This window comes from Ananas comosus, linkage group 9, assembly GCF_001540865.1.
Source record: "Ananas comosus cultivar F153 linkage group 9, ASM154086v1, whole genome shotgun sequence".
In the NCBI taxonomy this organism is placed as follows: domain Eukaryota; kingdom Viridiplantae; phylum Streptophyta; class Magnoliopsida; order Poales; family Bromeliaceae; genus Ananas; species Ananas comosus.
In genome coordinates this window covers 11,527,012-11,552,130 of record NC_033629.1, presented here as the reverse complement: position 1 = coordinate 11,552,130, position 25,119 = coordinate 11,527,012, and the positions used below count along the sequence as shown (strand labels likewise).

The 25,119-nt window shown below is 33.9% G+C and overlaps 2 protein-coding genes across 2 annotated transcripts; both read right to left on the bottom strand.

Annotated features, from left to right (window-relative positions):
* Nucleotides 5,221–12,306, bottom strand: LOC109714794 (serpin-Z7-like). The gene is made up of 5 exons (XM_020239500.1): nucleotides 12,262–12,306; nucleotides 11,038–11,499; nucleotides 6,199–6,343; nucleotides 5,884–5,996; nucleotides 5,221–5,371 (listed from the first exon to the last, which is right to left on the bottom strand). Exons 1-3 carry the CDS (start codon nucleotides 12,304–12,306, stop codon nucleotides 6,278–6,280), a joined length of 573 nt encoding a protein of 190 aa, XP_020095089.1. The 3' UTR covers nucleotides 5,221–5,371; nucleotides 5,884–5,996; nucleotides 6,199–6,277.
* LOC109715038 (GDSL esterase/lipase At1g20120-like) lies at nucleotides 12,394–18,461 on the bottom strand. Its single transcript, XM_020239824.1, has 5 exons — nucleotides 18,017–18,461; nucleotides 14,872–15,002; nucleotides 14,252–14,485; nucleotides 13,687–13,948; nucleotides 12,394–12,749 (listed from the first exon to the last, which is right to left on the bottom strand). The coding sequence occupies exons 1-5, from the start codon at nucleotides 18,303–18,305 to the stop codon at nucleotides 12,556–12,558; spliced, it is 1,110 nt and encodes a 369-aa protein (XP_020095413.1). The 5' UTR covers nucleotides 18,306–18,461; the 3' UTR covers nucleotides 12,394–12,555.

Here is a 25,119-nt window from a genome sequence, read left to right as displayed (position 1 = left end):
TTTGTGGACTAAAATGAAACTTGAATTAAAAATTTATGGGCTATAGTGCAATTTACCCTTTCTTATTACCATATTTAGTTATTTATTTATTTATTTATTTTTTTGACATTTGTACTGAGCCACAAATTATTGTTGCCTTAACTTTCGTACCACGTCATCGCTGAAACTACCCCATCCATCGTGCGTTTTTATCTTTTTATTGGAAAATTTTCAATTACCACCGTATGTTGTAACGTATTTACACTTTACTATTTTGTTAATTTATATTTTTTATTTTGTTATTTGTAATTTTATTTTTAAGTCTTTAATAAGTAGACCATTTTTTTTTTATTTTGTGATTTTATTTCGGCATCGACTTAATTACATTCTCCTACACCATATATTAGTTTTTTTTTTTCTGTTTACTACACTGTATATATTTTTATAATAATATAAGTCTTTTGAACAATTGTTAACTTTATAAATTTCTATTATTTAAAATTTATTTTTAGTTGCTAATTTATACTATTTTTATTTTTAAAAATATCAGTAAACTATTATTTTCTTGACAATTTCTGTACAATTATCAACAAATTTATTACTTTGGGCTTTAGAAAATAACTGTATTAACAAACATAAACAAAACAAGCCTTCAAAATAGATTCACCGAAAAATTCTATTAAATTGTTTTCAACTTTTTTTTTTACATGATTCTTTTTTCTCTTTTTCGTTTTTACATGGTTTTTATGTGCAAATATGTAAGAAAACTTGCTAGGAATTTAACGGAGTGGGGCCATTTTTTTTTTTTTCTTTTTACTTTTTCTCCTTTTCTTTAGATTTACTAAGGCCTAAAAAGGTTTTTTTTTTTATCCCTTTTCTTTACCTTAGGGCTACTATACTCTTATGAGTATAGAGCCCATACTCTTATGAGTATAGAGCCCTTCATACTCATAAGTTATTTTTAATGATAGAATTTTCGCATCGATAATCCACTCCGTTAAATATGATCTAGAGTATTTAAAATTTCTAAAAAATAAATTTCGTAATTTTTTGAAATCATAATAAAGTTCATCAAGCGGGTGCAAAATGAACGGTCAAAATCGAACGACGTCTTAAAAATGAATGATCGGATCCTTTAATTTAATATCGGAGTTATTGATTTTTATCTATATAGTGAATATATAGAATTTTCTATCAAAAATTCAACCAATTTCGATTCTTTTACACCGTTAAACTAGCAAATATTCCATAACAGCCGTTAAAAATTGTCAATTTTGTGACATTTTGATCGTAAAGTAAATGATGTCGAAAAATTATAAAATTGATTATTAGACGTTTTAAATGCACTAGATAACGTTTAATCGTATGGATCGTCGATTCGGAAGCTCTATCACCGAAAATAACTTACGAGTACGAGGGCGATCATACTCATAAGAGTATAGTAGCCGGACTATATATATATAGTGATCTCAACCCTACATCTCTCAATCCAATGGTTAAAAACTCAAAAGCACTACCCCCTTGGTGCTTTTGAGAGTATTCTAGTTCAACTATATATATATATATAGAGAGAGAGAGAGAGAGAGAGAGAGAGAACTAGGCTAATATACTATTAATGACACCAAGTCATTGGTGCTACCAAATTTTTGGCCATTGGATTAAGAGATGTGCGATTAGGCTGATGTGGGCCCCCTAGAGTTGACTGGGTGGTTGGTTGAATAGTATGATCTAACGAGTGAAAATGATCAAAAGAATAAATCTAACAGTGGAAAACTTGGTAGCACCAAGTGCTTCGTGCTATTAATAGCATATTAGCCGGACTCTATATATATATATATATATATATATATATATATATTGTAAATTATCTTGCATATTATTGTGAGTTTTTTTAGTCATATCAACTGCAATATAATATTTTATTTGATTATTGTGTTATAAAAATAATTTTNCAGTTTACATCTTAAGTAGTGCAACTTGTAATTTTTTTGTAGTTAACGATACAATTTCATCTTCATCCTTTTTTTTATATAATTTTTTATCTTTATTTTTTTCTGTTTTTTTTTTTTGGTCACCCTCTCTGTCAATAGCCACGGTGTCGGTGACGACGCCGCTAAAGACCCCCCACTCCGAGGCTGCAGCGCCGCAGTGATCTCCACGGTGTCGGCGTCGGTGTCGGCGAAGATGCATCGTCGTCGGAGGCAGCAGAGAATGAGGGAGAAGGAGAGACGGGAAGGGCAGGGAAGAGCGAGAGAGGCGCCGTCGTCGGAAACTGTGGAGGAGAGTCAGAGAAGAAAAGAAAAGAAAAATGCAAAAAAAAAAAAGTCACAGCCCGGCCTTAGGGGAATCGAAGGCGAGGAAGGTGGGGGCGCCGGCGGCGACGCCGTTCTGTCTTCGCCGCTCTCTGGGAAGAGAAAGAAAAAAAAGAACGAGAGAAAAAAAAGAAAAGAAAAATGTATAAGGGCACCTCCGCTACATCTTCGCCGTTCTCTGGGAAGAAAAAGAAAAAAGAACGAGAGAAAAAAAGAGGAGAGAGAAAGAGGAAAGAGAAAAAGGTATAAGGGTATTTTGGTCAGTTTGCTGAAAAAGCGGACCGAATCTGCAAAAGCCAAAAAGATGTCCCGATTTTGCAAAAGCCCAAAATAAGTGAATTTTTTATGCAAATTGGCCACCACTATATATGGGTACACAGATTTAGCATTTTACTTAGATCACGTGGAGACAGCTAAATCCAGGCTACGCCCGCGTGCGAAGAAAGGAAATTGGCCCACGTCACTACAACCAGAGCTTTTAAATTCGTGCACTATTAGGACAAAGGAGACCCGCTAATCTGACTCGTCAGGGGGGGATTACGCGGATCGGCGTCGGCCCCAGGCGCGGTGGGATTCGCGTGCTAAAATGTGGGTACCACCGCCTGTTGTCAGTCGAGAAGGATTAAAATTTTGATTAATTTTATAATGAATAATAATATATATCTATAAAGTCCAATTTTTATATATTATTTATATAAAAATTCAGATGTTTTTAAATATATTTTTACCATTAAAAAATTTTAATTAATCATAAATTAAATACTTAATATTTATTAGTTTTTGATATTTTTATCCATCTTATATTATACCGTTATGACTTCTGAAGAGACATATTTATGATGGTAAATTTAAAAATATAAACGATTTTTTAACGGCAACAAATCAGAAAAATATATTTGAAAATATTATAATTTTTATAGAACATATGAAAGTTGAAATTTGTAAAAATATATTTATTATTAATTATATTTGGAGGGGCATGTATAAATTGACCCGTAAATTTTAATCCAACTGCCACTGAACCGGTTTACAATAAAAATAAATTATTTATTAAAAAATAATATTTGTATTATTATTAGGATTAAATTGATTGCGGTTCGAATTGCAACGAACTAAAAGTATTGAACAATTTTTTAAAAAACAATTTTGTTGATGTAGTTTTTTACACTCTCGTTTTATCTCATCTAGAGCGGAGCTCCGAATACATCAAATTTGGAACCGCAGGAAGCAAAATAGGCATTTACTATTTCGAGTAAGCATAACCTGCCCCCGTTAGCTGGCACTACAAATCCACTAAAAATTGAAGCTTCCCGTTGAAGTTGAGCAATACCAACCACATTAACTTGCATATGTTGTCCCGTCGAATACGGTGTGTGAATCGGAATTTGAGGCATTAGAGAGACGTAGCTTTCTCCCATATTGGGTATTTGTGGTTGAATTTTGAGTGTGGTTGTTAACTATTACTTTTTCAATCTCAGTATTTGTTTTTCCTTCTTTGTTTCCATTGAGATAGTATGAACTTGCGTGGAAATTTTGGGCCATTAGTTTACATGGCTCTGACGCCCTCACGTGTTTTTTTTTTTTTTTTTTTTTTTTTTTTTTNATTTCTCAAAAAAAAAAAATATTTGGGCCATTAGTTACTAGTTTGGTAACACTATATATTCTTTAAATTCCTCCTCTTTTTTCTTCAATTTGTTTCAAGTCCCATGATCGTAGATTAAACAACAAGTACGATATGGATGGATCTGATCAAGCCAACTAGAGGAACACAAATTGCAGGCCCAAATGGGCCCATTTAAAGAATAACGCCCAACTATGCCCACAAAAATCAGGGCCAACCCGGTCAGGTTACGTGGCGTTGGGCTAAGTTAGCTCATATTTTTGTAGCAGGCCCTGCTGTTGTTTTGTTTTAGCCCAAGATCAACCAAATGCAAATCAAGCGAATCAGGCTTTTGAGGAAATTTTTATTTTCTCCTTGATTTTCATAATTACCAATATGTCCCTATACCATTATCTCCACGACCATTTGTTTCTACTGAAAGTTAAGATTGATACAAGCTCTACTTACTATCAATTTTTGACGAAGTTTCGCAAGACTTAATTATAAATGAACAAAACGTAAAGTTCAAAACTTTAAAAAAGTGGAATTTGCCCAGAAATATTTCTTCTTCAATGATCATTTGACGTCGACCTTTTTGATTTCACATAGATTGGAAGATGCAGGCCCAAAATATCATCTGCATGTGTACATGACCAATTTTTTATCTACGCAGGAAAGGTTTTGTTACTATTCTGTTAGTAGTGAAGTCCCAATCTACATATGGACAAGGACAAAACAAACTGTAATCACATGAATTAGTATATCTCTTTACCCTATCAATTTGACTAGATATAACACCATGCGTCACTACAACAAAACTATGTTTTAGCGGCGATTATTTTTTAAATTAGCGGCAATTACAATTGCCGCTAAAATATTTTGTGGCAATTTTAATAATTGCCGCTATTGGCAGGGTCGCTAAAAGTTTTAGCGGCATTTATTCCGGCGGTTGGTAAAAATATAAATAAATGCCGCTAAATATTATACAATAACGACTATTATAAATGCCGCTAAATAGTATGCAATAACAACCATTAGAAATACCGCTAAATATTATACAATAACAACTATTATAAATGCCGCTAAATAGTATGCAATAACAACTATTATAAATGCCGCTAAATACTAAACAATAACAACTATTATAAATGCCGCTATAATTAATTATAATTGTCGCAAAAAACATACTAAATGATTGGTAAATAAAGCTTATAGCGGCAATTAAATTAATATTAAACTACTTGATTAACAACTAAATACTACAATGAATTGAAATATTAAAAAATATTAGTAACCAAAAAGCATTAATAATTTGTATAACAAATAGTCTCAACTCTCAAATTACAATCTCAGTATTCAAATTAAATTTCAAACATAAGTTCTAACAAAAAATACTTGTTCAAAATGTAGCTAAAAAATAACAAACACCGCATGTTTGAAATTCTTGCTTCCCACTTCAATTTCCGCAGCTCCAGCTGTTCTGGATCAACAAAAAAAAAGTTATAAAATCAGTGTCCGAAATTACCAAATAAAAATCATCATATCAAATTTCTGAAAAATATAAAAGCTAGGTTGTACTGATTTGGTCTATCTTTTCTTTTCATTTTGTAATAATAGCACTTTAATTAAGTAGACAAGCACATCTGAAAATGAACATGAGAACAGCAAAAAAGATTTCAGGCCATAGGCTAAATCTAGACTTGATTCAAAAAATTATGAAGTTACCTAATAAAATATATAGACAGTGCGACCTAAGTTGAATTAAGAGTTCAGTAAAAGTTTGCCACCCAACAAAGTGAAAATTGGTATCTGCACTACGAAATGCATTAAACAAAAAAAAAATCTTTTCAAGTGAGCATATTACGAAATGTCTATACCTACGAAATGCATTAAATAATTATTAATTAACAACACGTCAGTGACGACAAGAGTTAAACCTGCTAGCATATTATGAAAGATCAATTTGTTTTCAACAATTTGCACATGTTGTACCTTAGAGATGGTTAGAGCAGGGCATCGTATACCTTCACAAAATCATCAAATTCAACGACAACTGAATTGCTTTTTTCTTCAGAGTTTGGAGAATCTGCGGAATGATTTGAAACCTGAAACAGAGGAAAGTATTTAAAGGGATTAAATGATAGTAGATTAGAGATGCACTCTGGTCATGACACCAAGTTTAATGGCTTTTCACAAGCCATTAGCGCTGGTCTAATGACCAGATTGTGGGTCAAATACACTTCGCAACTGATAATAATCACTGAACAATTAAAAAAAACTATTCTGAAGGGTAGATTAAGGTACTACCTTGAGTTTTGCAGCATGAAACCAAGCATCTGCACATAGTGCATACATATCCGCACCAGTGAAATTTGGAGGACACATCTTAGCTACTGAGAGTAGTGATACATCTTTGTGCAACTGAAATTTCCTGGTAAGTGCTTTGAGAACCCTGCCATTTTTCACTTTTTCAAGATTAACTACAGATACATGATATGTAGCGCGAAAATGGCATTCACATACATAAAAAAGACATCAATATCTTGAATTATCATTTAGGTACACTAAAATTTTGTCTTTAAAAAATGTGATTCATAGAAAAATATGATATGTAGCGAGAGAACAAAGTGAACTAAAATGACAATGTAGTTACTGCATTTAAAGGTTTTCATATGAGAAAAGTACAGAAACAGAGGAAAGGAGAAGTCCGAGCACCGTCATAGGAAGAAAAAAGAGGAAAAGGGAAAGCATATGAAAACCTTTAAATGCGCGAATACAGCACCAAGAGTGGAAGCCGATTGCGTCTATTCTCAAAGGAAAAGACAGGTTCAACTACAAATTAAGTTCCAATATAAGAAATCGCAGTTAAATCATTCTTGATTGAGTTTATTTGATTTTAATGAGTCGATTTTGACGTCATGCTGGATCATAATTGCGTAAAGACTGCCCAAATCCAGTATAAATTGATTCCGGACAATCTTCAGCTGATTTAATAGTTGAGACAAGTATACTCAAGCCTATAGTTTTAAAGCCAATTCACCACTTACAATCTTACAATCTCATCAACATTGACCACCAATCAAACTTCAGCAAAAAATAGCACATTATAAATCACATTTAATTGATATCTTGCTCTTCTTACGCTTATACTTTACCCACTAATTATATAATCATACCCATAGTAATTTTTCAATCCAATACAAGTAGTATCTTTATGATTTTCTCATGTCCACAGTTTTAAGTTAGCAATAAGTTGATGTCTCCCATGAAGCGAGAAGTAAAACTTGGCTTCTAGAGTTTGCGAATTTTGCCCTAAATCGATCGAAATTGGGATAACTAATCAAGTTTAAACTGCGTAATCATCATGACGATCGAATTAAAAAGGGTTTGCGTATCCAATCCTAAAAGAGAGAGAGAGAGAGAGGAGAAGGGGCAAAAGGGATCTCACATCGGATACTTTGATGGCTTCGAGAAGGTTCTGGAACTTCTCTGCTTCGTGAGCGCAAGCGTAAACGCGAAATTCATCCTTGCGGCTCCGTCGGAACCCTAGATGCCGCCACCGAGAGCTTTCTCAGCCACTCCTCCACCGCCGCCGAGAGCTCCTCCGCCGGAGACGACGACAACGACGCCGCCGCCGCCGCCGATAGGGATCCAAGCTTAGAGAGGGGGTATCACTGTTGTCTGCATCACGCACTTCAAAAGTTATAAAATTTAATATTAGAGTTTCTTACGTACAGGGCCTTAGAACAAAAGGAGAATAAAAAGATCGAGCAGTTACTATTCAATAGGCAATAGATTAGGAAATATAGTGATATCTAGGTAGAAAGCAAAAGGTTCAGACTATTTCCTGGACATTAGCAGTAGGGTCGTCAAATAACCTAATTTTGGATGCCATGGAAAGTAAACAAAATTGCCATATAATACAACCAGGAAAAACGGATATCTCCTGAGTAAAGAATTCCTTTAGAAAAGTAATAGGTCACCTGTGCTAAGGCCTCAACAAGCTCTCCATCAATGTTCAGTGCCTCTGCACAACTGTCAAGAGCATCTTTTCCTCTACCAAGTTTAACCAAAACCTTGCACAAACCGAGGTAAAGATGTACATTATGCGCGCTCTGATTCGGATCAAATGCAAGGGCTTCCTTGAAGTTCTCCTCATACTTGAAATCCTGAATCATGTATTAGGATGGAAAAGAGAGGATTAAAAAAATTGAACTAAAAAAATTGAACTAAAAGGAAACACTCAAATATTGTTCAGAAAGAAGACATGTAAAACAAGGAGCGCAGCAAGCGTTACAAGTTATGAGGACAACATCCAAGTAAATATGCCCTTACACTTTCAGAAGCTTCACTTTGAGCCTTCTTTTCAATTAGAGAANTATATATATATATATATATATTGTAAATTATCTTGCATATTATTGTGAGTTTTTTTAGTCATATCAACTGCAATATAATATTTTATTTGATTATTGTGTTATAAAAATAATTTTAATCATCCATTTGTATGATATACGATTTCTTTTGAACAAGATTGAATAATTTTGTTGGAACGATTGATTATTTTTCATTATAGTTTTATTTTTTAAAAAAGTATTTGTCTATAATATAGACTATATTTACTATTTTTTGTACTAAACTGATATTTTATTTTTTACAAATTTTTACTTTAATAGTATCTACCCACCGTAACGTGCGGATCACTACACTAATTACACAATAATTTGTTGACTCTTCATGATTGATATATATATATATAGAGAGAGAAAGAGAGAGTTGAGCTAGAATACTCTCAAAAGCACCAAGGAGTTGGTGTTTTTGAGTTTTTAGCCATTGGATGGAGAGATGTAGGGTTGAGATGATGGTGGTAGGTGGTGGTAGGCGGAATAACGTTTGATCTAAAGGTTATTAGTAATCAAGGAGTAGATCCAATGGCTAGAAACTCAAAAGCGTCAAAGGGTTGGTGCTTTTGAGAGTATATATATATATATATATATATATATATATANCAGTCAAGAGCTTTAAAATATGCAGTACAAACAAGAGAGTATAGTAATCATCAGCTCCAATACAAGGTTAGAGTATCGGAGTCACTAGAGATGCTCATGGTGTTTCTTGCGGACAAATATATATATAAGTGCCTTAAGGTTGATTATTGTGACTTATTGGAAGGGCTTGGTGGGTGGCAAAAAAACGAACAATACTAGCAAAAATGTATTAAAAGAAACTCATGATATCTTAACTAATTTTATACGTAACAAAAGTTATAAAGTACAGAAGATTAAAAATAAATAAGGAAATACACGTAAATCAAACACAAGGGCCTTATAGCGCCAAAACAGGTGTTGAAAACATAAATATGAAAAAAAATGTTTTACAAATGCTCAATGTTGGATTATAAAAGTAGACCAACATGTAACCAATTAGCTATATAGGTCGCCAATGGAAGTTCAGTCAATCCACAAGAATTGAGACCTAAGCAAAAGACACATCTAAAGAAGCAATCAAAGTATGAATTACTCTATAGCACTAGTACTTAAACAAGACTTCACCACACGGCTTTAACTGATTGAAATCTATCTATATGGGCCAATTAAGGTGTTACAAGTAATATTTTACTAGTCATAGACTCACAGTAAGGTGTTAAGAATGTAGATATATATCAATGATCAAGATCTTATTCATTTATTTAATTTGCTTCGAATAGTTTTTTTTTCCCCTAAGAAAAGTCTAGTAGCATTCTAGAATATAATCTGGAAATGTTGAGATAACTAACAAAGTAAACAAATAAGAAAATTTTTATTCTTTTCTATTTTCATGAAGTAAAATTGTTAGATATGATGTTCAAATATGAGAGAGCAGTACTGTAACCCATAACTATTGGAGTCAACTATTAAAAATGTAAATGGAAAGCTTTTGTGACTCAACAAATACCAAAAAAAAGGAAAAATAATAGCAAAAAAGCATCACCAAAGAATAAAAATTTTACTTCATTTACATTTTTTTAAAAAAGGAAAAAAATCCATTTTTTTTTTAAGCTTTTGTGACTCAACAAATACCAAAAAAAAAAGTGATTCATAACTATATACTAAATAAACCTTTTCACGGGTTTTTAACCAACTCTTACTCAGAACCAGAAGAAGAAAACAAGGCAAAAAATAAAAAAAAGAAAATAAAAAGAGAAAAAATGAAAATGACGATGACAAGAACAATAGCAATGGCATGTGGGTTGCATGTTGGCTCCATAGTTGTACAATTAATTGTTGTGAAAAAAAAAATTATGACATTCATGTGATGATTTTTTCCCCGATCGTACACAGCTACGGATCACTGGCGCAAATTAATTGCGGCGGTAGCTTAATAGGAAAGGAACAAACAAATACGAAAATTATATAAAAAAGAAGAACACAACAAGGATCTGTGATCGGTATGTTAGAACATGAATTTGACAAGCAACCACCTCTGCCATGGAGTAGAATCAAATAACAATTTCCATCTGAATTGTACAATTTAACATGATCTGATCCTTTCTTACTATGCGTCAATCGCAGCATAGATCTGAGTTTCACAAACATATATAATCAAACAAGAATTGGAGCTTAATATTTGTTCATTACATACTTGAGATGAGAAAAAGAGTAGTAAAGCAAAAATACTACTGAATCATGTGGAAACTAAAATAAATATTTACATTGAATCAGAATGGTTTACTCAGCTACATGCAGATCTCATGAAATGAGTAAATTCATCATATCTATAGGCCTATTAAAAATATTTTAAAATTCGGTTTGCACCAGTTAGTCGCTCTTGTTGATCCAATGCCCAAACTAATTCGGTTCAACCTAGAAAATCTGAGGCTTAAAACCCAATTTGATCCATTAAGACCAGTGATTTCACCAATAAATTGATGAATTGATCTGTTTTTGAGAAAAAAAAACAGCCAGATCTCTTTTTATCGTGCATATAAATTATTAATTAGAAATATGTATTAGTTTTTAAATAATTTGAACTTTGAATATATCTTTGATTATATATAAATTATGATATATTACTCGATAGAACGAGAATTCGAACCTAATAACTCGATAAACGAACAACAAAAAGAAAAAGAAAAAGAAAAAAAGATCATAGAGCGAGGATTCGAACCTTGGTTTGGAAATTGACGGGTTGGATCTCCGCCTTGTAAGTGGAGGCGGTGATCTCCGCGAACATGGCCTTGAGGGAGAGGGAGGCGTCGACCCACACCCCGTTCGCGAAGGAGACGAGGGGCCCACCGGCGGCGGAGGCGTCGGCGAGGACGCGGCCGACGACGTGGGCGGCAAGGGCAGCGACGTCGTCCGCGGTGGCGCCGGCACCGCCCGCGGGGGCGAGCACGGCGAGGAGCTCGTCAAGGGTAGGGCCCCGCATCCCCACCGCGGCGAGGCTGAGGAGCGCGTGGAGGTGCACGCGAGGCTTTGGAGCTCGTGGAGGAGAGATCGGAGAGGTGAAGGAGAAGGAGGAGAGAGGAGGAAGAGGTGGAGGAGAGGGGAGAGCTCGATCGAGGGCGCGAATGGGGTGGGGGGCAAATAGGGTTAGGGTGGGAGATACGCTCGTGTGAGCCCAATCGGGCTGAGTTGGGTTCGAATTAGATTTAGGATTAGGATTATATTGGTCAAATAAATATATTTAATATAAAATGAACAGCTATTTAAAATAATTGCCGCTAAAACATAAGTTATAAAAAGAATTAACGGCCGTTCGATAATCGCCGCTACTAAATTGCCGTTAAAAGATGATTTTGTTGTAGTGATAGTATTGTAATTCACTATATTTTCAGAAACCTTTATGCAATTAATCCACATATATATATATATATATATATATATATATAGAGTATCACCCCCATGATACTTTTACAAGTATTCTAGCCCTACTCTCTCTCTATATATATATATATATTATGGGTCTGTTAAGGACAAAAAAATTTTCATTTGGCAAGAGAACAATTGGATGGTCTATTCTTTATTTTTAAAAAAAGAAAGAAAAATGGAAAAAAAAAAAAGAGGTCAGGACCAATTAACACGGCTCGGTTTGTCGAATCGGGTCGGCCCGAAAATTAGAGGCCCGATAAATTGCACAGAAGGCTTGGATTTTTTCTTTTAATCTTTTTAACTGCTCGTCATGTCTCAGTTCGAGATTGTTGCATTTGGCTCGTTCTAAGCGATGTACTCAGAGCTACAATAGCTATAAGATTTTCATTTCGGATTAGATCCAAATTTGAAGGCCATTTCGAACTAAGAGTATGCGTATGTGCGTAAAAGCTCTTGTTTGGTTGTGTTATTATCTTCTTCTTTTTTTTTTTCTTTTTTCTAAAAGCCATTAATTCTGTACTATTGGATCGATGTATTGAGGAAGCAACTTTTCTATTCTAGTCATTGATGCTAACTTATATAGTACAATTTGACGTAAACAGAAAGAATCTATTATTATATTCTTAAATTTTATTACTGAACAAATACAGTGGATGTTCTGACCGCAAGCGCTCCTTCATTCACCGTCACACTCCATTACATAAAATTTATGCTAAAGAAAAGAGAAAAACGACGACAAGAGATATATGTAATTGCTGCCTAAATAGCGCAAGGAAGAGATCGGGGGAATAATTTTCGACGCATTCGACTCAATCTAAGACAAGGTTTGCGTGTATGTGCTAAGTATGTAGTCCGCGATGATCTTGTAAGCTTTCTCAGTTGGGTGAAAGCTGTCCCAGAACACGTACTTGGTATCATCAGGACAAGTTGTCGCAGTAATACTATTGCATAGGGCTGTGACCTCAATTAATCCTGTGCCGCAACATCCTCTTGTTGATTCCTCAAATCCTGCAATGCAAGCCAAAAAGTTGAAAAGAAAAAAAGAGAAAAATAAAATATAAATTGGCGTGTGCCATTAAATAGAGTCAAAAGGTCTTTATATTTGTGAAGTTTCTAAAATACCGTTCTTACATGTTGCTGTCACAGTCTGCTTTCCAGGGGTTCACCTATTACTGAGCTCACGACTTGATTTACTGGATACCCTAGACCTAATAAATTTAGTTATTAAGTCTAGCCTATTCAGGCTTACCCTCTTCAAGCTCTAATGTTCTCGTCAGGCTCAATGTGCTTTTAAGTTATTGAGTCTAGCCCTCATCGGACTCCATCGCAACAGTCGTATATATAGTCCAAGATCGTTAGGTGATGTGAGTGGCCAATCCACTCTGATACCAAACTGTCACGATCTGCTTCCCAGTAAATCATCCATCACTGAGTCCACGATTCGATTAATTAGGTACCCTAAACCCAATAACTTATAGGGCCTAATCCACTAGACCAAAATGCTATAGCCTAGTTATTGAGTCTAAGACTATTCAGACTTAATTATATACTCCCACACATAGCAATAACTATCCGGTGTGAGAGTATTCTTAAGCCTTGAGGTGTTACAGTTGCTGAGATGTTGGTAGGCATGTATGTAAAATTTTGATTGGTTTATATATGGACGCCACAGAGGGTGACCAGAATATTAGCAATCCTTAAAGGAATTTGTAGATAGGAAGACTAAAGTATAACCTTTTTTTATACTTCATTATGTGGGGTTTGAGATTGGTTGGTCATACCAAAAGTTGATTTCTACTTAATTTCTAGGCTTAGAAGCTCATTTCTCTTTATGCTGTAGTAGAACCACCATACTTAGTTTACTATTACCCAAGTGACTTTTACTGAACGCAAAAGCAGAAGCACGATCAAACAAGCACTTGTTTGTTTAAGTAGAAGCACTCACCGTAAGCATAAGGTCTTTGGATGAAGTCAAGTAAGATGTTGTAGATGTCGACGTAGACCACAATTGTCCCTCTAAAGCTCTCCTCATTTCTCAGCTCGGATATTTTGTTTTGTATCCTGGAGTTGAACACTTGTGCTGCTTCATTACGCATGGGCTCACACTCTCTCAAAATCCCCCCTGCAAGTGTTCTCTGTGAAGGTACACATCCTATTGGGGGTAATCCCACAAACAATATTTTCTTTGCACCCATTTGTCGTAATTGCTGAGATTTTACAAAAAAAGGGAAACAACAAATTTTCAATTAGTTAATGACAAAAGTTATCGTTCTAGCTTTCTTTAGTTATGTTTGAAATGATATATCTGGCCATAATGATGCGATAGTTAAGTAATAAGAGTAATTTTGAGATGATGTGACAGCTAAATCAATCAGTACTGAATGAGCCGCTGTATCACTATTCCATCACAAAAATGATTTGGAGTTTGATGGATTGATTGACATAAATTAAAGTTCAGGTGTTCAGTGACCTGAGTAAACTTTTACGAGAAATTCACGGAGTAAATTTACCCTGAGGAACTTTTCAGCATTAGAAACGACGAAGTCGAGGTAGGACGAGATATCGTAATGTGTTTTCCTGAACGGCGTACCGAAATAAGTGTTGGCGATGTCGTCGGTTCCAGTGCAGGCGAGGTACACGCTCTCGGAGACGATATATTCTGCCCTCTCCTCACCTGCGATGGCCTTTAATCTTTCCTTATATTCTCCGAACAGTTGGAGTTGCCCAGTCATGGATATAGCATTCTGAAAAATAATAAATAGGTAAAGATATGTAAACTTTATTTAAGTTATGCGGAAATTTTAAAATGTTCGCTTGAGCTTCATAAATTTTTTACTTTACTATCTAAAATTTGTGTGTTTTTGGATTTATAAGAAGTCATTAGAAAATTTTATCGGAATCAAGGTGCTCGATCGTCGTCGGTATAACATTTTGATATATAATAAATAGATGAACTAATGCAATGCTTTTGTAAACAAATACGATAGATATTCTATTATTTTTCAAATATATATAAATTACTACAGTTAAATGTAATTTGATAAAGTTTTCTAAGAACTTTGGAAAACAAAAAGGAAAGCAAGTAGAATTAAAATGTTGTGGGAGTAATTAAAAGTTAATGCATAATTACCACAAGAGCTGAGGTGAGGGGGTCATATCCACATCCACCAGAAGCAAAGCTAACACCAGTGAGGAGATCTTCAGGTGAGAGATGCACCCGAAGATAGGGAGGAAGCAACTCCTTTATACCCAATCCAGAAGCTGAAAATTTTAAATTAGGTAGACAAATCATTAAAGAATGTGAAAAATTAAATGAGCCGTAGGGCCTCTGGCTACCACCACCTACCACCATCATCTCAACCCTACATCTCTCCATCCAATGGCAACAAACTCAAACGCACCAATCTCTTGGTGCTTTTGAGAGTATTCTAACTCAACTCATATATAGAATTGAGCTAGAATACTCTCAAAAGCACCAATCTCATGATACTTTTGAGTTTCTAGCCCTTGAATCTACTCCTTAATTACTAATAATTTTTGGATTAAACATTATTTTACCTACCACCACCTACCACCACATCTCAACTCTACATCTTTCCATCCAATGGCTACAAACTTAAAAGTACCAACCTCTTGGTGCTTTTGAGAGTATTCTAGCCCAACTATATATATATATATAAATATATATATATATATATATATTTAAAGAATTTTCTAACCAAAATTCAATTGATTTGGATAGCTTTACACCGTTAAACGAGAAACTCTCATATACCACTTTTAAAATTACTAATTTTGAAACCCTTTGATCATTAGGTAAATGATGTCGAAGAGATTTGAAATTTGATTTCTAGATACTTCAAGTGATATAGATCATTTCAACGTGCCGATCGTCGATTTGAAGGCTCCATCATCGAAAACAAATGGGTGGCAACGGAGTCCGTTTGCTACCGATAGCATTCCAGCTTAACTCTATATATATATATATATATATATATAGAGTCCGGCTATGGTGCTTGTAAAAGTACCAATACTTGGTACTGTAAGTTTTTTACCGTTAATCTACGTCTTTGATCATATTTCAACCGTTAGATTATACTATTCAACAACTACCCATCAACCCTAGGGCCCACATCATCCTCACCGTACATCCCTTAATCAAAGGCCGAAAACTTACAAGTACTAATGACTTGGTACTTTTAAAGCATAAGAACTCAATTTTATATTATATATATATATATATGAATAATTCATAGATGCCCTCTAGAAAACTATTAATCATCAATACCCTTCCAAAATTAATAATATCAAAATGCGCCTCAAAATGTAAAATTATCATAAATACCCTCCTCTAGTAAGATCCGTTAAAGCCTATTTGAATCGGAGTTAATTTTTAAAATACCATTTTTACCCTTTATCTCTTTTTAATAGTAGAAATACTAATAGGTATTTCAAAATAATTTTTGTAAATCTAAATTGAGAGTATTTAATATATAAATAGTAAATAAATTATTAATATATATTAATAATAAAAAATATAAAAATTGTATTTTAAATATAGTATGTTTTTATCTGATTTTGGTTTTGTTTTTGTTTTAGGTTTCGGTTCAGATCGGTTTAAATATAGACCAAAACTATAACTGAATTACATACGACGGTTTTATTTTTGGTACCTATAACTAAAACTATCCCTATTCAGCATTGATTAACTTATTCCATTTTAAATCGAGTTTAGCTAAAATTCCGTATCATATCAATTCACATTCCTAATAGTAATAGGTAATTTTGAAATAAATTATAGATTTTATTTTTTTCCTATTTAAAATAAATCACATAATTGTTTTGTCGATTGAATAAAAAGAATTTGTTCATAAGCTAAAATATATTATATTTTAGTTTTTAATACATTTAATGCCCAGATAAAAATTACCGAGAATAATTTGATTAAAAAATTTTTAAGTTTTCAAGATTATAAGAAAGATCGGATAATTCCTTAACATATTTTCATTTAAATTTTTATATATAGTTATTTATTTGATAAAAATAAATAGACCATTAGATTTGGTAAAATCATCAAAAAAACTAAAAAATCTTTTTTTATACACTGAAATTAGGTTTTTTTTTTAATAAAAAAGTTAATGGGATAATCAACTAAAAAATGAAAGTTGAGGGAGCTGTTTCAAAATGGCATATAGTTGAGGGGGTTTCCATACATTTTAGTAAAAGATATTTGAGAGTAAATAAGTCATTTTTAAAATTAACCCATCTTTAACCATGTAATAACTATAGTAAACTAACATAACTACAGTAGGGTATTAATGATAATTTTTTGTGTTTGCGGGGTATTGAGTGATATTTTAAACTTTATTAGGGGCATCTATGATATTTTAACTTGGGAGGGTATCCATAAAATTGCCCCTATATATATATATATATATATATATATATATATATATTATAGAGTTGAGCTGGAATGTATCTGTAGCAAACGGCTCCATTGCCACCGATTTTTTCGATGATGGAGCCTTCAAAATCGACGATCGGCACCGTTGAAAATGATCTATACTACTTGAAGTATCTAGAAATTAAATTTCATACTTTTCCGATATTGTTTTCTTGTCCATCAAGTGGGCGTAAAAATGAATTACTGAAAATGAATATCCTCTAAAAAGTGATGATAGAAATTTTGTAATCATGATCGAGAGTATAGATCTTGTTCTAAATAGTTTAAAGAATTTTCTAACCAAAATTCAAATGATTTGAATAGCTTTACACCGTTAAACGAGAAAACCCCTCATATCAACCATTAAAATTACTAATTTTGAAACCCTTTGATCATTAGGTAAATGATGTCGAAAAGATTTGAAATTTAATTTCTAAATACTTCAAGTAATATAGATCATGTTCAACGGTGCCGATCGTCGATTTGAAAGCTCCATCATGGCAAACAAATGGGTGGCAAAGGAGCCCGCTTGCTACCGATAGCATTCTAGCTCAAAGATAGGTACTTCTCTTCCAAAGTATAGCTAATTTCCTTCATGCACGTGAAACGAGAGAACATAGGTGGGTTAATTCACGTCCATACCTATATTCCAAACTCAAACTAGTATGTCTACCCAAAAACATCACTAGATTCAGTTAGATTTTTATGGCTTCCCCTATTGTTCTCACAAAGCCAAAGCCCACATATGTACCACCACAAAAAACTCAAGAAAATTAACTTAACATCAAATTACATACGTCTCACATTTTTGTTCTCACATAAGTATACGCACCGAGGAAATCAGTTGTGAGCTTTCCATTCGAGAACCTCCCGGTCGGCTGGTGCCCGATGAAATCCTTACCATAGGGCGGGTAATTGCACTTCGCCGAGGTCACGCGGTGGTTGTTGTTACCTGGGTCGATGATCGAATCGCCGAACGTGAACATAGCGGGAACCTTCATCCGATTATTCGAAGTGTACCCTAAAACCCTAACAAGCTGAAACATCACTAGAAATAGCACAATGTATTCTCTATGGCCAAAAGAAGCACTCAACAAGGTCCTCTTACAACATTCCCCCATTTTCTCTCTTCTATATATAAAATGTATTATTTGTTGTGCATGCACTCTCTAGTTTGGGTTGCTTTAAAATAGAAGCATGAAGAATCCTTTCTATTTATAGAAGTGCATGGCTCTGCAAAGTAATGGTGAACGCCAACAAATTTTAGGGTTGGCAATTTAAGGCTACATTGATTATATATAATTGTTGTATTTCATATATACATATATAGTTGTTGCATGTGGCATAGTCCTATAGTAGTTTTTAATTATGTCTATTCACTGTGATACTTTCTTCGCCACGTAGGAGTTGAGTTGCAGTGTTTCCGAAAGGATAGGAATTTCCATATTATTACTTTGAGTTTGATAAAGATATATCTGAATTGATGATCGATATTATTAGGCATGATATACATAATTTGAAGTATTTAGAAGCCTCACTTTTATATTTTTTTTCAACATTACGTGTTCAATGTTTGAAAGTTGTCAAAATCAACAATTTTGATGATGTTTATGAGCTAGTTATAAGTTTAATTAGTAAGTATGGAAAACAATACAAATTTATTAGCTGAAATTTGTCGAAAAGCTCTTTTCACTCTCTAGAGTAAGACTAGTGTTTCTGGTATAAAGTTTAAGAATCGCATCATCTTTTTGATAATTTCGTTTTCAGCTCTTCGTTTTCAAACCGTCCAGTCATAAGGTTAAAAAGTAATGAAAAATCACGAAATTTAGTCCTTAACTATTACAAATAGAATTGTAAACTACAGTTGTCTAACGATGTCCATTATCTGTTCAGATCGATGTCTCATCATAAAAAACAAAGTAAAATCATAAATAAAAAAAAATCTCGGTGCTTCCGGAAAGCACTCAAGCTCAACTTTTCCCCAATAGTCTTTTTCTCCTAATCCTTAACCAAGAAAAAAGTGAACATGTTCATTAACGAGCTCACAAGCTTTATACAATTTTCACAACTACATAGTTTCCTAATAAGTTTATGATTGAGAAGGGAGTAGTTTGTGTGCATAAATAAAATTAGATGGCAATGAATGCATAAATGAGGGTGGTTGTGTGTCTCCGTCAGGTTGAGACAAAACATCTTAATCAAGAACTAATGAAAAGACCCGTGTTTCACACCAGGTGAAAAGTATAGAAGCTACCAATAAAAAATAAAAAGTATTCATCAATAAAAACAAAGAAGGTATTATGGACGGGGCGATTAGCGCGTTGGAATGCTAACCCTCACCTCTAACTCCTATTAATAGTGGAGTCCTATGCTGCTGCAATCGCACGAGGCTGCGTCGCCACCACTACCACCGACATTGCCGGGAACCTTATTCTCATTCTCGACTACAGATTCGAGTACACCATCCACCATATCCACCAACTCTTCTCCTCTCTTTTTCTCTGCATCTTCGGAAACTCTTCCATCTCCTTCATCTCTAACAAAAAAAGTAACAAAAAAATCACAAGAGAGAAAGAAGCAATTAAACGAAGCTGACCTCGACGCGGCCGTTTACGACGGTGATGTGGAGTGTAGATCTAGTTAGAAAATTCGCGGATTATTCGCGAATTATTCACGAATTATTGAAAATCCGAATTAAACGGTCCGTTTACGAATTTTTTCGAAAGAAAGAGAATTATTCGCGAATAATTCACGAATTATTCGCGAATTATTGCCGAATTATTGAAAATATGAATAAAAAACTTATAATTTTATTTTTAAATATAAATTATTTTATATTTTATATCTTATATTTTATTTTTTATATCGAATCTGTTTTTTAAATCGAATTTTTCAACGAATTTAAAAATTAGAAAACGAATTTTATACGTATTATATCCGTACCGAATTTTTGCCGAATCCGAATTAACTAACTATGAGGGTAGAGAGGAGGTCGTGGATAGTAGTGTCACTACAAGAAAAGACAACATTTGTGGCAAAAATAAGATGACGATAAATTTTGCCGCCACTATATAGTTACTTATTGTGGCGATAAAAAAAATTGTCACTGATTAGTTAACTAAAAATGGTAATACTATTTTTGTTACTGAATGATTATTTTATTGTCACTATTTGGTTATCTACCGTAGCGACAAAAAAATTGACCACCGATTAATTGAGGGAGGAGCGGATGATATTGGCGTCCTCGACTCATATCACGCTGAAGAAGGCATCAGATCAATCAGTCACCACCAATCTACATTAAAAAAGGCAAGATAATAAAAAAAAAGTCAATGAAATAAGTAGAAGAAGAATCACAACAAATGTGAAAGAGAAATAGTCGCATGAGAAAGAGAAACGGTCATATGGGAACGATAAACTGTCACATGGGGAAGAGAAACGGTTAACGATAGATGAGAGGCTGCCACATGGATTATTTTGGGGATTAATATAGAGTTATAGGTGCTCCATTTAATTCATCACATGCATATCCATTTAATTTGATCATGACACCCTAACTAATGAATTAAACTAGCTACAATATAATTGGAGCATTAATTTATTATGTTTCTTTTTTCTTCATTACAATATAACTTATTATAATTAGTAGGGTACGTCCAAGTCCATCTTATAGTTTTAATCCTAACAATGGAACCATCTAACACTTTTCTGATTTAAAAATCAAATTAATTTTTCTGAATAATTACATACTTTGAAAACTTCATTTGTTGTTTTCGACAATTCAAATAGGGCTGGAGTTATTTTCATTGATTGAGCATCCGATTTGATGATCAATGCAGCAAACATGAAGTAAGAATTATGTGAGAAGAAAAATTATTACATAGATATTATAAAAAAAATGTTTGAAATCTAGCAAGAAGAGCACACTGAAAAGACTTAAATTAACATTTAACAAATCAAAAAAATAGATTCATCCGTCCGATTCTTTTTTTGACGCAAATCAAATTTCTCTTAAAAATCAATAGTAAAGTGACCCGAGCATTGTAGCAGATAGATACTATTAAAGTTAAAAATTTAAAAATAATAAATTATCAGTAAAAAAATAAAATATATTCATCTTCATTAAATTATCTTAAATATACGCATCGAGTCCAGAATAACCAAAAAATCTTTTCACTGCTAGATTCAAACATTTTTTTTTATAGTATCTATTAACAATTTTTTCTTCTCACATAATTCTACTTTCTTTTTTCGGTTTTTTCAGTATTTTTCGTTGAAGTTGTTGATTCCATTTTACTCTCTCTTCTCGTCTCTTCTTCTCTCTACTAAGTCTAATCAATATGGTTATATATTCTTTTTTCATTATTTACATTTATATTATTTATTTAATTTTAAATTTTTATTACAATTTTTTTTTCCGCTGCTCCGCGGATCACCTAACTAGTAGCCTGTTACAAGAGCAATGATCTTTATATGATTTAACAAATTAATGCACAAGTGCCAAATTCACGAGCGTGTGAAAACACTTAGGGGCTTCGTGGTTCATCCATTTATCAGTATGGAATGGAAATCAGTTTGATCAAATCCGGTTAATTTTGGTTTGCGTTCCGCGATGACATCGGATTTGGTGGAGGATTTTCTTGATTCCAGACTGGAATGGGGAGATGAACCCATTAGCCTTCAACTTGAATTTCTGGTCTTCTACGTCCGGATTGAGATTTAATTTCGGAAGACCCCCCTAAGATTCTCGTCAAGTCTTATGTAACCATCTCACCACTCTTTCTCTTCAACCTTTCTCATCAAAAAAAAAAAAACTATTCTCTCTCACCCTCAATCCCTAACCCATCACAGTAAAGTTTTTAAAAATAATTTGATATTTTTTTTGAAAAACTTAATTACGAGAATAGCTAGTATTATATTTTTCTAAACTTTAATAACTATAAATTTATATTTGAGAACTAAATTAGTTTATAGCCATCTCTAGATAATTTTTTTGTTTAGTACAACCAAACATGACAATGGTGATAATCTTATCCAATTCCCAATCCGCAATAAACCAGTACTCTGGGGGAGTGGGTCATTCAGAATTACCATTCCAATTCATTCACCATTTTATTTATTCTTCCAATTCACCCTTGAATTCAAACATAGCCCTTAGTGCATCTAAATCTATTTTGCATACTTTATTAATCAAACTAATCTATAACTGTATTAGTCATATGATTAAGTCAAACCGACGAGTAGTTGATTTAAAACACCAAAAAGGTTCAGGGGTTTGTTTTCTAGTCTAAATCAAGCGGATTTTTATGTTAATAGTCTCAATCATCATGGGTTTGGAATTTTACTAAGTTTTCAATTAGATTGCCTAGCACTAATTAATTAAGCCTTCGCATGTATTCGTGCCATTTAGCTTAATATAAAATCATATGATTTTTTGTAAAATAATGATAATTAATGCTTGTAATTTCAGTTTAGAGGAGGAACTGGCCATTTAAAGAGCTTATTCTAAAGTGGCTACAGTTTATAGCTATTAATTATTTGGATTTTGAGATGGTAGGAGAAATAAAATCGCCATCTGAGATTAAGTTTAATTGATGTGTTAACTTCTATCTGAAATGGATCCTTTAATATTCGATGTTTTAATACTAATTTTGACTTCAAAAGGAATTAGCATTCAAATTCTCTTCCCTCGTGTGATTTATCGAAGGTAATTAATCGCACCCATGATTAGTGATATAACTTTTTGTTTAGTATCACAGTGGAAGTGAATCTTTCCGATGAGCTACACTGAATCTTAAATGAGTGACAAAACCACTCCAAAATCATGTTTAATTGGGAAGAAAAGAACACTCGGATCATGGTCTAAATAACAAATACTCTGAAGAAATCTCGAAGTTCAAATGCTCTCGTCTGTTTGCTGCTTGATCATCAAATCGGCATGCTCAATCAATGAAAATACTCCAGCCTATTTGAATTGTTCAGAAACAACAAATGAAGTTTTCAAAGTATGTAATTTATTCAGAAAAATTAATTTGATTTTTAATCGCAGAAAGTGGCTCAGCTCAGATAGGTTTCACATATGGTTAGGAATTAAAGATACTATAGAGTGCGACTGGGTGTGACCGATACGTTAGTAGTCAGACCATTGGATTACGGAATTATAATATCTTATATTGATAAATGAAGAAAAAGAAAGCATAATTAAATTATATGCCTCCAATTTATTGCTAGTAGTTTTAATTATTTAGTTAGGGCTTGTCATGAATCAAATTAAATGGATATGCATGCGAGGGGGAATGACCATGTTGAGTCATCAGTGCTGCAACATCATGTGACACTTACAGCTTGGACACTTGAATTCAGATGGGAGCACTTGCCTTATAACTCTAATTAATCTCCAAACAGGATCCTAATGTTAGGCAGCCTGCTCAATCTATCGGTGGAACCGATAGCAGTGTGTGCTTTCCCCAAGTATAGGTGAAGCGTTGCCTGATCGTTATTCCTTCCATTGCAGTGACCCGGATTCGTGCTTTCTCGATCTCTATGCGATGTTTCTCTCTCGTTCCACTATTATGTACCAGCTCTAGTTCTGGCTCTTTCTATTTGGAATTGTCTAATCTGACGGTTTTTTTTTGTTATCTGCTGCACTTTGAGTTAATGTTATATGTAGGCATCGATTTTCCTTTGATCGCATATAGCAGTGTGTGATGAATTGATTCTGATGCCTCTTCGGACGCGGGATTGATGTGGATGGTCGAGAAAGGACAAGGGCAAGCGCGAGCTCAATGTCATCCCGCCTCTGCAAATATATAAGTCTCTCTCGGGTCCGGTCATTTTGTTTTGCGCCTTCTAGCGGGCTTAGTATAACTAAGTCTTTAAGTCGCGAAATAAATAATTCATTCCGAGCAATCTTAGTGACAAACAAAGCATAATAGTGATCGTACCATTTTTATCGGGGGTGAAACTATATCAGTTGGCACTCTCTTACGTTGAGCGCGACAATAAGTAACTATGGTATAGTGGCGATAAAATTTATTGCTCATCTGTATTATTTTGCCCACAAATGTTGTCTTTTTTGTTAGGAATCACGTATCCCAGCGACCTCTCTCTCACCATCAGTGTTAGTTTACTTCGGCTTCGGAAAATCTCCACGTCGGACTTAATAAAGTATTAAAATTCCGCTTTTAATTTTTAAATTTCTGTCTGAAAATTCGGATTTCTTTAAAAACAGAATTAGTTAAAATATAAAATTAAGATATAAAGATAAATAACTCGTAGTATTTAAAAAATAAATGTATAAGTTTTTTATTCATATTTAAGTATATTGCACGGCAATGAACTGTTGACAATTTCGTGAATTATGTCGCGAGGAATATCTCTGGCTTCTCTTTCGGAAAAATTCAGCGACGCGCAAAGGAGCTGGCTGAACGGAACGGCTGTGAATAGTTCTAGCTTTGTATTTGTCTTCATCTAATCTCGGTGAAACTGTGGAATTGACAACAATCAAGTTGATGGGCCCGACATCATTTGTTGATCAGGACGTAGATCTACACTACACATCACGTCTGTAAATACGGCCAGTAGCAGGTAGGCTTGACTCACAGATCCTTTTGAAGTCTAGCTCTCTTCTTCTTGTATTTTTCTGTTATTTTGTTTGTTAGTAGAGATGACAGGGAGATGGGAGAAGCTTTCCGAAGATGCAGAGAAAGAAGAGGAGGAAGCGTTGAGTGGAGGCCTGCCGGCGCAAGTGATCTGAACGGACAAAAGGAGTGTGCTTCAAAGGATACATGTCCGCTAAACCTAACATTCAAAGAACACCCTTCGCGGATGAGAAGGAGTCGAAAGCTTCTTATGGTGTGGGTGGTGTGGTGTGGCTGGCAGATATCTTCTACTGTACTCTGGAGATCTCTTTTTGTGTGGGTGTGTTGGGGTGTT